Source organism: Lobosporangium transversale, assembly GCF_002105155.1.
Source record: "Lobosporangium transversale strain NRRL 3116 chromosome Unknown BCR41scaffold_63, whole genome shotgun sequence".
Taxonomy (NCBI): Eukaryota; Fungi; Mortierellomycota; class Mortierellomycetes; order Mortierellales; family Mortierellaceae; genus Lobosporangium; species Lobosporangium transversale.
The window spans coordinates 203,954-218,819 of record NW_019029041.1 but is presented as its reverse complement, the minus strand read 5'-3'; the positions used below and the strand labels follow the sequence as shown (position 1 = coordinate 218,819).

Genomic DNA, 14,866 nt, shown 5'->3' with positions numbered 1-14,866 from the left:
AATGCGAAAGGGATCATAGGGGAAGCTTAACGTGAGAGATGTAGAAGGAAAAAAAAGCAACTAGTTTGGTCGGGATGCCTCCTTTTTCTTTCTCTTTTTGCCTTGGGCTCCACCCATCTTTCCGATCTTCCGTTGTAATTCTTCATCTTTGGTCAGAAGATGTTCTCTTTTTTTTTCTCTGTTCATAATTTGGTCGAATTTCTCGCTTCTTTTTTTTTCATTTCCCCTTTAAAGACATAATCCTTTTCTCAACCCGGCGCGCTCCTCATTGTAAATCACCGTCAGATAAAAAAAACAAACAAACAAACACCTAATCTTCAAATAAAAAACTGAAAAACTAATAAGAAAAAAATAAAAAAATAAAAACTGAAATCTTTCCTTGGGTCGAAAAATTCAGAGATCGCGTAGTTGGTCGGCAACGCAGACTTCCTTTCTTTTCTCCTCCGAAACGAATCCATCAAGCAAGTATGATATCGAAACAAAATGTAGTAAAACCAATAAAAAAAAAGATAGAAAAAAAAACAAACAAACAAATATAAAAGAAAGAAAGAAAAAGAGTAACGTTGCTTAGGCAACAATCTCAATGGGCTTGTTAAGAACCTCCTTGGTCAAAGGCTCAGCAGTCTCAAAGAAAGGCTTGGCATTATTCTTGGTCTTCTCTGCACGAGCCAGGTTCAAAAATTCATCGAACAGGTACTCAGTGTCTTGTGGACCTCCCTTAGCTTCAGGATGGAACTGGACTGAGGAGAAGGGCTTAACTGTATGGCGAATACCCTCGTTTGAGCCGTCATTGGCGTTAACAAAGTACTTTTCCCAACCATTCAAGGTCTTTCCTGGAGCCAAGACTGAATCCTCCAAAGCATATCCGTGGTTCTGAGAAGTGATGCTGCAACGGCCGTTCTTCATATTGATTGCAGGCTGATTGTGGCCACGATTGCCAAACTGCAGCTTGTATACATCCAAGCCAGCTGCCATACCCATAAGCTGATTACCCATGCAAATTCCAAAAATAGGCTTGGGATTGGGATTCTTGAACGCAGTCGCCAAGTTCTGGACAGTGGTCATGGCAGCACGTGGATCGCCGGGTCCATTGGAGATGAAGAGTCCATCATACTGGTCAAGGACCTTGTTAAAGTCGTAGTTCCAAGGAAACACCGTCACAGCCGCACCACGCGAAACCAAGCAGCGAAGAATGTTCTCTTTGACTCCACAGTCGATCACTGCGATCTTGATATCGCCCATTGGGTTGAGTTCATAGACTTCCTTGGTACTAGCCTCAGAAACCAGGTTACGCAAATTAGGATTGGGGAATTCAACCACCTGCTTATTCTCAAGAACTTCGTCGCCGATCTCAATCTTAGCAAGGGTGGAGCCCTGGTCACGGAGCACGTGAACGATGGCACGAGTGTCAACTCCTGAAATGGCAGGAATACCCTCGCGTGCACACCATTCGCCCAAGGACTCTACGGCTGTCCAGTGGGAATATTGGGTCGCATAATCATTGACCACAATACCCTGACATTGGATCTTGTTAGACTCAAAGTATTTGAGCAATCCAAATTGATCCTTCTCCTGCGAAGGAACACCATAATTGCCAATCAAAGGTTGAGTGAACACAAGGATTTGTCCACGGTAAGAGGGATCGGTCATAGACTCGGGGTAACCAACCAGAGAAGTCGTGAATACAGCTTCACCAAAGCTCGAGTTTTGAGCACCAAAGGAAGTGCCTGTAAAGACATGTCCTGACTTGAACTTGAGGGCCGCAGGCGTTGCCTTGGGTGCATCGGTGTCGAATTGGTAAGGAGCCGAGTACTGGGCTGGCTTAGGAGCAGCCTTGTTAGCTGGGAAGACCGTGTCTGCAACGGTGGCGAGGCTACGATAAGGGGTAGTAGCCTTGATTGCAGAGCGAACGAGCGTAGGACGAGCGACCGATTGCATAGAGCGGGCCAAAGAAGTGGCGGCGACGTGACGAAGGATAGACATGTTGTTTTTCTTTTCTTAATCGGGTTTAGTTTGATTTTTGATTTTTGATTTTTTTTTTTTAGTTGATCTTCGATAGGGCTTGATGATTGCGCGTGTCGGAGAAAAAAATATAAAGTGTGGCTGTAGGACTGCTAAGATAGAAGCGATGGCGATTTTTTTTTTTTTCTTGATTGATTGATAGATAATTCAATTGGCACAGACAGCAGGTAACTGTACGAATATCCGTGCAAGTTGATGAGATGAAGAAGAGATGATGAAATAATTGGATCTGACGGAACGATTAATCTGCAGGACCTTTTTTTTTGTCGTGGAAGAACAAAGAGAAAAAAAAGAAATGTAGATAACAAACAAAGAGGAGTGGAGAGCGGTTGTATTGAGGGAAGAAAAAGAGCTGAAAAAAGGTAAAGAAGAAAAAAAAAAAAAAAAGTCGAGAAAAGCTTGAAATTGATGAAAAGAGAAAAAGAGAAGAAATAATCAAAGATGAAGAATGGATGTAACGGAGATATGGTAAGAGAGTGATGAAAGTAAAGAGTGAATCAGAGGGTGAGGTAGATGTGCAAGATTGATGGTAAAACTAGTTGCGAACTGGAGACAAAAAAAAAAAAAAAAAAAAAAAGAACGAACAAATGAATGATATAAACGACGATACAAGGCTTTTAAAACTTGTAAGAGTTCTTCCAGACTACATGAATAAGATGAAGAAATAACCGTATTGATTAGCCATTAGTAAGTTGGTAGCAATAACAACAGTTGATGATGAGTTCGAGTGGTATACGGCAGTAAGCTAGCATTTTACCTTGGTCAGAGATGTAATCGGCAGAGTTCTTTTCCTGAGAGTGGGAGTACATGGACGCTTGTACTAAAAAGACAGAAAGAATAAAGTAATGGAGTGCTTTCTTGAAGAGTGAAAAGTTCTTCAAAGAGAGATGATTCACTTGCTGGCTTTTACTCTGTCAAGATAAAAGGACACACAAGGGAATATCAAATATAAAAAAAAAAGGCTTGGGTAGCTTTGTTAAGGCTAGAGGGGTTTGAGCTTTGTGGGATAGAGCGAAAGATGCGAGTTGAACGTTGATAGAAAAAATAGAAAGAGAAAAAAAAAAAAAAGGTCTTCTGTGGCCTCTTTTATATTGTCAATCTAACTTTCGGCTGGATGGGTTTATGTCAGGTGGTGTTCACATTCAGATGTATTTGGCACTGCGATAAGGACCAGTGTCACCCTGTGCTCAAATCCGATTTTGAGTTAGCTATTGCTTTTGTTGCGATCTTTTTAATCATACCATCTTCAGAACAGGGAGCACATACATTGTAACAAAAGTCTAGATTTCACTTATCAAATTACATTTATCAAAGATCCAGATAGGATCCATAAAATTCCACTATAAACATATGAAGTCAAAGAGCCACCCAAACTGTCAACTGTTGTAGACGGCATGCATCCTTCACTTCTTCCTAAGACTATTGAATCGTTTTTTTTTTTTTTTTTTTTTTTTTTTAACAAAATTTCCCGGGGATCCAGAAATGAGCCCAATAAGACAGAGATTGACTATGTGTGACTCAGCTCAAAAAGTCCGAAATCATGAAGTCATGTGACCCTTTTTTTTATTAACTCTATTTGATGTCAAACAACTTCCCCTGTCGCCAGCGATACCACAATTTTGCTGGAAGATACCATTCACGTTTTTGAGTACTAGGAGCTAAGGGATTGAAATCTGCTTTCTGTAGCTGATTCAAATATGACTCTGTAGGGATTCCAGCCATCAGCACTGGGAGGGCTACCTTAGGTAAGTTATCCATATACGATTGAGCTGTTGCAAGATGTACATGAGCAGCAGTCGCAACTTCTAATGTGGCATCTTGAAGCGCAGGTGTAATCGATGGATTCCTGAAAAGCGCTTCTTGTGATAAATTATGCTACTCCAGGGATCATGTTGTAGTAAAGTTAAAATTTCGAATTAGCATTGCAGAAGAAGAAGAAAAAGAAAGAAAAAAAAAAGACGCTTTTTAGTCTCGTGGTTTACCTTAGCAGTGATCTCAGCAGGAATGATCATCCGGCTTTGTTGCATATGAAAGGGAAAAGCCCTGAGCATGGTGGCGATCCCCATAGCTTTTGCCAAATGACTAGCGGCATGATCCGCTTCCAAAGATTTGATTCCAATAGACTCAAGTTGTAGGTACAATAACGACCCAAATGTGTTCTCACAGTAAGTTTCCATCTGTGCAATAGTCATGAATTGTGGATCTGACAGGTTCTGTTCACGTTCTGTGATCATACGTTTGAACCAGATGAGCGACATTTCTGAATTCCCTTCCTGGCGACTACTACCATTGCTACCACCTTGCTGTTGCTGATGATAGCCCAGTTCTTGCTCTTGAATAGCATAGGCTAAGGCCAATGCGACAGGCTGTTGGGGTGGTTTTCCTTCAAAGACTTTATCTAGAGAATCTCTCCAGAACTGCATACGCATACGCCCAATATCCGTATTGCTGACAGACTCGCGGATCGAAGCTAACTCAATATTAAATGCCCGTAATGCCATTTGTGTTGCTTGCTGATGCTTCGGAAAGAATTGTGTGCATAAAAATCCCTCATAGTCTGCCTTGCTAATATTTATGAGGAAAACTCGAGTTCTCTTGTCAGATTTGATTCTCAAAGCTCAATCTTATTTACCCAAAAAGTCTAAAGTTTTGGGAAACCATACCGGACAAGATTCTCGCAATATGCAATAGCCGCTATTGGGCGAGACATAAGTTCATTCTTCGTGTTGGCTGTCCTTCTGGGAGAGCGCTCCTTAGATCCGAGAGCAAAAGGGGATTGTTTTCTATGCTCATGACTATGGCTATGATTGTGGTCATGACCATGATCATGGTTGCAATTATGGTCATGTATATGGGTATTAGCATACCCTCGACGCCCAACCGTCATGAAGGAGACGGCGGCTGAACCACGATAGCTTGTTGTCATTGCATCTTTTACTATTATAGAATGTCTGCTGAAGAATGAGCTGAGCTGTCGCTGCGTTGTACGCCTTGTGTGAATGAGTCCTGAAGTCATGATTTATAGGAAATGTCCGAGATGTTGAATAAAAGATCTATATGTCAACAAAAAGATTCGAAAAGGTTTTTTATACATGTACAGTAACTTTATCTTTTTAATTTGTCAGTCGACTGACAAAATTGGCAAAAAACAAGGGACAGAGTTTGACAGCAAAAACAACCACTCTATTTTTGATTACTGCTCCGCATCTTATTAGCAACAGATCGTGGGATCATTAACCGAGCCATGCTCTTCTGCAATGAATCTATCTCCATATCTATTTTGTCTTCAGATCCGTGCATCGTTATTGCTGTTGTTATCGGTACTGGTGCTGCTATATTTTTTGCTGCTGACGTATGGATAATATCCGTCGCCATATCCTGATCATGCATTACCACATCTCTTTGCCTCACTGTTGCTGCCATGTTCGTCTGAGGTGACCGGTATTGCCTAAAGGCTTTCGTTTTAGGTACAAGCCCTGTTGTAATAATGTTTACTCGGGTCAGTCCACACTTGGATGGTGTTGAAGAAGAAGGTAATGATAATTCAATGCTACTGCTCTGTGGTTTCCTTGAGGCCCCATTCACTGTCAACGAATGAGTTTCAATATCCATACTTCCTGCAATTCCTTTTTCATTTAAATTATGATCTTTCTTCCGACGATGCTGCTGTTGATGATGATCGCTCTTTTGTACATCGTTTATTTGCTGTTGACGTGGCTGTGCCCTTGATTTCCATAAAGCCTGCTCCTTATGGAGCTGGCGCATTCTCTCATTGAATGGTATAACACCTGTAAGGACAAGATCAAAATTGAACCACTTTGGATAGTGATGTTTATCTATCAAATGACGCCGTCTCTTGACCGGAGTTGAACATAGTCGATCGCATCCTTCAACAAAACACTGGTACTAAATATTAGTTTTTTTTTTTTTTTTGAAAAAAATAAAAAAAAAAAAAGCTTTTTATCTGTAAGAATGCTTTAGCACGCATCAAAGTACTTAGTACTCGTCTGATAAAAAGCTTTTTTTTTCTTTTTTTCTTTTTTTCTTTTTTACCGTCTTCTCGCCACGCTCTCGCCTGATCTTGATCAAGACATCATGAACTTCATGAATATGGAGATCAAGCCACTTCTCGCCTGGAAATGACTTTCGACAACTCTGGCATATATGGCGATGGTTCGTCTCATAATGGTGCTCATAGGCCACTACGCTAGAGAATATCTGTTCTCCATGACAGCGGTCATGATAGCATACTTGCGATGCCCTAGTAGCTCAATCAAAGCCAGCATTCCCTTTTTTTCCTTGTTAATTGATTTTAGGCCTCATACTTGACAGCAAACGTTTTGATTGTTTAATAATACCTTACAGAGATAGTGTCTTGTTTTTATCATTCTCTTCCTCTTCCTCGCTTGTAATGTTTGGGATATAAGCGTTCGTGTCTTCTAAGCGGAGCCATGCCGCCTTATATTCAAAGGTGCCTTCCTGAAAGAAGGGATCATCATATCGCAAGGGTCTTTTACGTGGAAAGGACAGTAAGTTGGTTGACAGTTCGGAGTCGACAATTAGTTCTACACTATTGTTATTTTCTCTTCTGTTGGCGGTACTACTACAACTATCGCTGTTTGGTTCGAATGTAGCAATGTCGATGTCGATATCCATGACCCGATGTCACTCGCTTCGTTGAATTGGTGATGTTAATGAAAGAAGTGTGGAAAAAAAGCCACTTTTTTTTTTTTTTTTTTTTTTTGACTGCAAACTCCCTCCAAGTGCTCTGCTCTTTTACATCTTTAGACTCGCACAGTCCGCATGGTTTTACCACGAACCCATGCTTCAGCTCTTGCTAGCCAACAGCTACAGCAGCAGCTACAGCAGCGTTTCGTTACTCTCTGGCTGTCATTTGGAGCCTCCTTTATTCCACCTCACATAGCTTGGACTCAGATCTGTCGTTCAACAGGTCTTCCTACATTACAGATCTGTCACCGAAGTGTCCAACATCGACAGTTCATAAGAAGTCACGTTACGACCACCTCTTCAACTAAAAAACCTGAGTTATCACCATCGAAGCTAAATACAGTCCCTAACACTATATTACCAGCACCAGAAGCTATTAGCACTTATACGACTACAACTAAGACTACGACTACGACTACGACCTCTTCCAAAAAAAAACCTCGGAAACGAACAAAGCTAGAATGGACGCCCGAGATAGACACTCTCCTCTTAGAAATGCGTACAGTCCAGGACAAAAAATGGTCCGAGATTGGCATAGCTCTCGGACGAGAACCTGCTACTTGCATGAATCGATTCGAATCCACACTCAATCCAGCACTTGAAAACTTTTGGACTTTTGATCGAGATAAACGATTAGACGCCATGATCACCTCATCCAAGAGTTGGCCTGAGATTGCTCAGGCTCTAGGATGCCATCGTCTAGCATGTATGGAACGTTGGCGACAATTGAATCTAAAGGATGAACTGGCATCAATTCAAGCTAGTAGCCATCAGAGTGCCATTAACGCGAGCACTACACGAGAAAAATCAATTGTACGACCTTTACTTCAACCTGCGGTTACAAATAGAGGTGCTGGACAAGAACATCTGGAGGAAGTGGACCAGCATCAACGGCAGCAAGCAACAACAGCCCCAAGTCAACAGCGTGAAATCAATGTTGAAGGGGAACAGGAGAAACTGAAAAGCTTGAGAGATATGGTCATCAAAAACTTGAGTCTACTTGGTCCGACTGACAAAGGATATGACGATGACAATGATGATCGCCGGAGTTGGAACTTACTTTTGAAAGATGACCAGCGTTATGATCACTATAGGTCTTGGAAAAAAAGATCAAAAATGGACGCTTTCTCACAACTGTATCTAACGAATCCTGGATGGTCCGCTAAAGAAGAAACCGTGTTAATACAGTTTGTGTTGAGGTATGGTCTGGATAAATGGGATATTGTGGCCGAGAAAGACTTGAAAAATCGGTTCACAGCAGCGCAGTGTCGAACCTGTTGGAAGAACTTGGATATGCCTGTCGTATCCTCGATGCAAGATGGCACTACCGCCCAACTGGAACAAGAACAGCAGAGAGATAGTTCCTATTCCAGTGGGAGTGCAGAGCCCGCTAAAATGTCTTCAACACGATCAATACCATCGATGGTCAGACCGCCTCCATTCGTTTGGGATAAGGAGCTTTCCGTTCGACTTCAAACACTCATTCGGCAGGCATACAAATCTCGAGCTATCCATCTGGACGAAATCAATTGGCAGTGGGTCTCTCGCCGAGTTCATCCAAATGCTACCAGCCGTATCTGCAGGAATCACTGGAAATTCTTGCATGACACGTCCAACCAAGTTGTCTGGAGGCAAGAAGATATTCGAAAGCTGGAAGAAGGTGTTCGACTGCTTGGCCCTAAAAGGCTGACTCAAATCCGAGACCATTTTCTACCATATATGGCCAAAGATGATATCATGCGACACTGGTATAAAATCTCGGATAAAACAATGACCATTGATGAGAACGAGTACTATCGGCTCTTAGCTGCTGTGCAGGATATGACAGATAATGACAAAGATACTTCTGGCACTATTGCAACGACAACATCTATATCACATGCATCACTGCCCGACACTATGAATAAGGTTGAGGACAACATTGACCTATGGACAGAGATTGAAAAGAAGATGGGGCCAGGCTGGAAAAGATTACCATGCAAGCGTGTTTGGGAAAGCTCATTCCAGCATTTAGTCCGCACAGCCGAATGGTCCCCAATTGAGGACAATATGTTATTGCAGTTGGTCAAGCTTATTGGCCGTGATGACTGGTATTCAATTGCCAAAGTCATGCAAACTGGCAAGTCTCCGTGGCAATATCGCCTAAGATGGTGTCAACTTGTTGATCCTGTAGATTTAGACAAACACGATTTATTTGTGAGGACCGAAAAGTACTGCTGAGGCCCTGTACTACACTATGTTCTTGGGTTTCTATGGCGCAACAACGATTGGTGCATCTTTAGCAGCATCGATTGTTAGATCTGGAATACTCAAACAATCGATAATTTTCTCCAATCTGGAGTTTCCGCCCAGTCGTCGAATTTCCTCGCGAGCTTTTGCTTCATAAAATCTCATTTTTTCACGACAATACTCAAATGTTCTCGTCTTGTGCATCAAATTGAGAGCATAGACTTTAAGTTCTGGTGTCGTTGGTTTCTGCTTAAGGATATCTAATAAACAATTGTTAATAGACCACGGATTATTCAAGTATCACGAGTAAGTAAGGAGACAGTTTTCAGTTGATTAAGTCATGTGGTACTTTTTTTTTTTTTTTTTTTTTTTTTTTTTAATTACGTACTGAGCAGCTGCCGATTATTTTTATCTGCGCGAATTGAATGTATGATCGGGAAAGAGAATTTTCCTTCTGTCAAGTCTTCACAGAAACCTTTGTTTGCTGTATACTTTTTTTTTTTTTTTTTTTTTTTTTTTTTAATAGAGATTGAAAATAAATAATAATAATAATAATAATAATAATAATAATAAAAACTTAAGTCAGTGAGGATTATTGAACGATAGAAACAGATAGTCATCACTAATAGACATATTGATAATACCTGATTAGATTGAAGATTGAGATAATCGTCTCTGATTTGGAAATGGATGCCAATTAGTTCTACCATAGGAACATAGTCTCTAAAATAAATTATCCATTAAAAATTCAAGTATGAGATAGGGGATCCAAGACAGGCTTTAAAAAAAAAAGATAAAAAAGAAAAGAAAAAGAAAAAAACAACTAGCTAGATCTTACACTTGACAATTACTCGCAGCTTGCATAAGCTTTACAGCCAGACGTAAGAGACCACCGGTTTCTATCATTATTCAGAGTTCTATATTAGAGGAACTGGATGATAAGTGCCAAATCATTTGTTGCATAAGAACTCTTTTCTTAGTATCCTTACTATCGTTGACCATAGCGATGAACTCTTCTTCTGTTGGACAGGTCAAAGTATCTCTCCAGAGTAGTTCCATACCCTGTCCTCTATGCAAACATAATAGCTCCTCTACCATATCGAAAAAAGTAATCAATTAATAAGTAGCACAAACAGTTTTTTTTTTTTTTTTTTTTTTCTCGCGCCAATTTGCCAATTTATACGATCCATCGCTCCTTTACCAGTAAAAATAGTAAGCATTTTTGGATTTGGAATCTTGGTCAATTCCGCGAGGGCTAAGAAGTAGACATAATTTGCACAATTGATAGTTGCTGGAACTCCAAAGATTTTATGGGCAACTTAAGAAATAAAAATAAAAATAAAAAATAAAAAGTGTCAATGACAATTATCGGATAAGGCAAGGACTGTGTGGTGCAAACGTTATTTTTAGAGGACGATTAAATAAATGGTGGCGAACATTCTTTGTCAGACGACAGATCAGAAGGACATTGTTTGAAACAATAGGGGGGCCCATTAAAAGAAAGGGACACGTTTAATTCCTTTTACCTGGCTCTCCTCTTCTCAGAATCGAATCATCCTCGATATCATCAATTCTTTATAACATTAAGAAAAGTTGAAGATTATCATATCAATACAAAAACTCTTTCACAAGCAAAGAAATTAAAAAAAAAAAAAAAAAAAAAAAAACGTGTAAATGTAGTATGTACAATAGACTGGATGTATGGAGCATCTTGACGACTTTGGTAATGATAGCCAACTCTTCTGGAGGCACCTTAATCCAGATATTGAAGGCTTCAATTAACTGAGTACGGATCTCCTTTCCAGGGTTGGAGCAGATATATGTGTAAGGCTCAAATAAAGCCTAAGCAAACGGTAACACAGCACAGCAAAAATAGCAATGGCAAAAAAATGCTTCAGGTAACGCGGTAATATGATGTCAAGTGTTGTGTCTCATTTCAAATTCGTTAATGTGCTTTGTTCAATTACCGCTTCATCGTGAGTGCGAGGATAAGCCGAGGGGATGGCCATTAGAATGAGATGAAACTTGATTGCTTATTTAGGGCAATGAAGGAATTGAAATAGATGAAGAGACAAAGAATGAAGGGAGACAAAGAGAAAAAAGAAGAGTAAAAAAAAGCGAACCTTTATTAACTAGATGCGCTGAATAGAGAGAGCATTCACCCTTTATTTAAAATAGAAAAAATAAAAAATAAAAAAGAAAGGGACACACCCACTGAGGGCATAGCCATAGTCCTTTCTCGCATTTAAATTTAATCCAGCGAACGCGTCCTGGCAGTCATTACCATTACCATTTCCTCCCCCGTAGTCTCACATAACCAGCACGCTAGCTTTGGACAGTAATCAAGGGTCTTTCAAAGACAGATTTAAAACAGTTATCTATGGGAATCTTGAGTACTGCATCCTTATTCTTTTCCTTCATCTGGAGTAATCAGAATGCAACACAAGTAGCAAACATTTTCCTTGCGACGGGAGGTTAATGTCGTGCAAAGTCCACCATGCTTCTCTCACTGAGACCTTACGGGTTATTGTTTAATCGCCATCACCTTCTAACCTTATGCCACGTTGAAGAAATGCTCGTTTTATGTTGGCTTCACATGACCATTGCCTCCACTCAAAGAGTCGTCTGCAGTATAGAAGCGATCACATGTTTAAAATCGTATGCGTAGATAAAATTGTGTACATTCCAGCCAGTTGGGGAAAGTTCTGCCAGGATTTTAGAAGTGTCTCACAAACTCAAGTGCTTCGCCCAAATTCAAAGATAAGAATTACATCCATAAGCTTTATCATACTAATTACTCCTTTACTGCAGCGACGCCTGATCGTGCTAATGATAACAGCAGATCTTGGTAGTTTCACTATTCTCACTTATCGGAGTTATAGTGACTCTTGTGGATATTAAGAAATAGACAGCGCGTATTTAGCACTGATGTGAATTCAACTTTATAGCTTCTTATGGTCGTCCTTTTTTTTTTTTTTTTTTTTTTTTTTAATGAAAAAAAAAAAAAAAAAAAAAAAAAAAGAGTGTGTGATTCTGTGCAGTGGAGCTGACAGACTCGGGACGTGGTGCGGATGATATTGTCCGGTCGTATATTATCCGTTTCTAGTGAGCATGTGGATGCTAGTCCCGACATCTGCCTGTTCTTTTCATCGATTAAGCTCACAGGGTCGTGTTGAAAGCCTTAGTTCTCTTGTATATTTTACATCGCCATTCCCAGACTCTTCATACGTTCTGGAATGTACGCTTGAGGTATCTCGGTTACAATAGGCGTCAGAGTTGTAATTTCTGATACTGACATAAGATCATCCTGCCGCTTAGCAGGTTTACAAAAAGAGGTAATTAGTGATGTTTGGTGCAAGCTATTGAACATATCGATAAAAGAGCGAGGCAAAAACAAGTATAGATCAAGAGATGCTCCTTTATTTCCCGTTAGTCAACATAGACAAGGTGCCTTTTTTTTTTTTTTTTTTTTTTTTTTGATAATAAGGACCCACGAGGTCATGTAGGATTTATTTAGATGTTAGCTCTATAAATGGGTTACCCCATTACTGGGGTCGCAAATAAAGCGGTATCCAATAATCGGCCGAAGCCGCATCGTCATACTGCCACAGTACTACATCCTGTTCATAAACCACGTCAGCATTGAGTAGACTTCCTTGGTCCCAGAGGACCTGTGGCACGGCTCTACTCCCTACTTGACCTGTTGTGCGCGAAGGTCATCCTTTAGCCGCTGTCCTCAATCATCAAAAAATTACAGCTTTCCAGGCGCTCCATAATCGCCAATTCCCCCTGCTGCCGGTAGCTTGCCGCCACTCGCCGGTCTGCCTCAGTCCTGATCGCCTTCACATCTGCTGTTCGTCGTTGTCCCTGGTGAGAGCCAAAGAATTCACCTCTGCTACGTCTGTGCCTCCCAACACAGTTGCGTCCCCTGGCGCGTTTGCTCACAGAGGTGATACCATTGTCTCTTTCCCAGTTGACGGCGACTTTGCAGCGTCTGTTCCAGATTTCAGTCCTGCCGAGTTCCTCGATTGACTTGACAAAGCGGCAAACAATGTACCTTGAGATCGATGTTGTGGTTCTGAAGATCGTCTTCCATTTTTGTATCAGTTCCTTCGGCACCAAACCGTGGTACAAGTCTTGGACAGTCCAGTGAGCATCCTCACCCTCGTTCCTCCGTCCCATATCCACCTCTTCCTCACCAAACAGAGTGCTCGCATGTCGAATCTCTCTGACGCCCTTGAACATCGCTTCCAAAGAGCCCCAAATCACGTTGTCGGCTACAGGTGTAAACGAGGGACCTCCTTTATTCAGGTTTGGCTCCTGTGTTTTCCCTTGTTTGTCTTCCCAGAGCTTCTTCTCCTTCACTAATGCTCTTTTGCCATCCTTCGTGATGAGTTCTATGGCCTGCTTCCAACCTTTCAATTGCTCGTCCAGTGTCATGGGACATCGCCAGAGGTGTTCTATGTCCTCCTGCTCCTGTTCACACATCCTGCAGATGTCAGTCTCATACAGGTCCGGTCGCCATTGCCTCATATAAGTGAGTGTAGGAAGCATACCATGGACCTTCTTTATTCTGTGCGCTCTCTTGTGACAATCTGCTGGGCTGGTGAAGAGGCCTCTAGGCGTGTTGCCATCGTGAAGAATATGCAGGCTTGCTTTCCATTCTACTTCTCGCCAGTCTGCAATATAATTCCTGACTCTGTTCTGAGACGCCCACAAGTAATGTGTTCTCACTGCTGATTGGAGTTTTAGCAGGTGTCTAAGATCATCCTCCACCATCTCGTTCTCGAACATAGCGTGACAGCGCAGATCGTTGTGTTCCAGTCCTTTGATTGTCCACATTTCGCTAAAATGAGCATCTTTGGCGGCTTGGTCTGCCCTTATATTGCCTCTATTCCCAGCATGGCCCTTGACCCATTTCACAGTTACCTTCCCGCCCTGCTTAAAGAGCGCTCTCGAAATGGCTGCCCACCACACTGCGTACTTGGATCGCAATCGCTGCCGTTCAGTGCTTGCTTCTCGCTTTTGAGCAAGGTCCTTGAACTGAACCACTACCGCCATGTTGTCTATGTAGACAGTCGTTGGAACGTTACGGGGACTGACTAGAATGGCTGCGTACAGTCCTACTAGCTCTGCCTTGGTGGATGAAGCATACCCATCGACTCTACCTGAAACTACATTTGAGAAGCTTTCTGGGCCTATCTGAGCCACCACCCCGAAAGCCATCCGCGCCGCCCTTCTTCCTGCCTCTTCAAGGGACCCATCGGAGTAAAGTGTTAGCTGACTCATCGTTGATAGTTTCTCTCTTTGACGCAGTATATTGTCCATGTCAACCTGTGGGATCTCTACACCTAGGCACTCAGAGGAGCCAAACCACCGATGATGACCCTCTGGGATTTTATTATTCCTTGTTCTTGAGGAGTCCATCTCTTCTTGCGCTTTCGTCCTGAGCCTCCTATCGAGAGCTTGTTCATCGAGTTCATGGCGTCCACGTATCTTGTTTCGCTCTTGTGCTCTACGTCTTGCTCGGTTGAAAGCCGCTCGTCGTCGCTGTTCTCTTCTTCCTTGTTCATCGAGCCTTTGAAACCTAGCCTGTAACCGTAGGCGTTCTTGACGGCGAGCTCTTTCGATAGCCTTCGAGTGTGCGGCTTCTTGCTTGGCTTGCACCCACTGTTCACGTCGCCACACTCTCCTTCTCTCCACCTCTTCTTTTTTCCTCTGTTACTCTATTTTTCTTAGCAACCATTGCTCCCTCTTCCCTCTTTCCAAACGGTCGCGAAATTGTAACATTTTCCTTCCTTGAGGATCTTTCCACAGCCTATGCCTCTCGTTAGCTTCGCGCTCTTTTTCTCTCAAACGCTCTCTTTTTTCAAAATTTTCTCGCAAG

At 41.8% G+C, this 14,866-nt stretch overlaps 5 protein-coding genes across 5 annotated transcripts; 1 reads left to right on the top strand and 4 right to left on the bottom strand.

Moving 5' to 3' along the window:
• Positions 1-567: 567 nt before the first annotated feature.
• Positions 568-2,401, bottom strand: BCR41DRAFT_382345 (small subunit of carbamoyl-phosphate synthase; the record flags this gene model as incomplete). Its single annotated transcript, XM_022027355.1, has 2 exons — positions 1,852-2,401; positions 568-1,773 (listed from the first exon to the last, which is right to left on the bottom strand). Exons 1-2 carry the CDS (start codon positions 1,981-1,983, stop codon positions 568-570), a joined length of 1,338 nt encoding a protein of 445 aa, XP_021876169.1. The 5' UTR covers positions 1,984-2,401.
• A 1,193-nt stretch (positions 2,402-3,594) lies between these two features.
• Positions 3,595-4,451, bottom strand: BCR41DRAFT_379208 (Squalene/phytoene synthase; the record flags this gene model as incomplete). The annotated part of the gene is made up of 2 exons (XM_022027199.1): positions 3,595-3,897; positions 4,005-4,451. The coding sequence occupies 2 exons, from the start codon at positions 4,449-4,451 to the stop codon at positions 3,595-3,597; spliced, it is 750 nt and encodes a 249-aa protein (XP_021876168.1).
• A 754-nt stretch (positions 4,452-5,205) lies between these two features.
• BCR41DRAFT_401512 (hypothetical protein) lies at positions 5,206-6,678 on the bottom strand (the record flags this gene model as incomplete). Its single annotated transcript, XM_022029225.1, has 3 exons — positions 5,206-5,928; positions 6,076-6,283; positions 6,386-6,678. The coding sequence occupies 3 exons, from the start codon at positions 6,676-6,678 to the stop codon at positions 5,206-5,208; spliced, it is 1,224 nt and encodes a 407-aa protein (XP_021876167.1).
• A 126-nt stretch (positions 6,679-6,804) lies between these two features.
• Positions 6,805-9,234, top strand: BCR41DRAFT_363536 (hypothetical protein). The gene has a single exon (XM_022025899.1). The coding sequence runs from the start codon at positions 6,826-6,828 to the stop codon at positions 8,968-8,970; it is 2,145 nt and encodes a 714-aa protein (XP_021876166.1). The 5' UTR covers positions 6,805-6,825; the 3' UTR covers positions 8,971-9,234.
• BCR41DRAFT_363534 (geranylgeranyl pyrophosphate synthase) lies at positions 8,939-11,143 on the bottom strand. The gene is made up of 9 exons (XM_022025898.1): positions 10,947-11,143; positions 10,667-10,821; positions 10,506-10,552; positions 10,181-10,297; positions 9,969-10,070; positions 9,818-9,878; positions 9,624-9,702; positions 9,368-9,470; positions 8,939-9,239 (listed from the first exon to the last, which is right to left on the bottom strand). The coding sequence occupies exons 1-9, from the start codon at positions 10,986-10,988 to the stop codon at positions 9,001-9,003; spliced, it is 945 nt and encodes a 314-aa protein (XP_021876165.1). The 5' UTR covers positions 10,989-11,143; the 3' UTR covers positions 8,939-9,000.
• Positions 11,144-14,866: the final 3,723 nt, after the last annotated feature.

Excerpts from the sequence above, each read along its gene's own strand:
- BCR41DRAFT_363536 (XM_022025899.1), top strand. The coding sequence starts at position 6,826 with ATGGTTTTACCACGAACCCATGCTTCAGCTCTTGCTAGCCAACAGCTA.
- BCR41DRAFT_363534 (XM_022025898.1), bottom strand. The coding sequence starts at position 10,988 with ATGGCCATCCCCTCGGCTTATCCTCGCACTCACGATGAAGCG. Across the intron at positions 9,471-9,623 it reads TCAATCTTCAATCTAATCAG|TATACAGCAAACAAAGGTTT; the intron begins GTATTATCAATA and ends AAAAAAAAAAAG. Across the intron at positions 9,240-9,367 it reads AAATAATCGGCAGCTGCTCA|ATATCCTTAAGCAGAAACCA; the intron begins GTACGTAATTAA and ends ATTGTTTATTAG.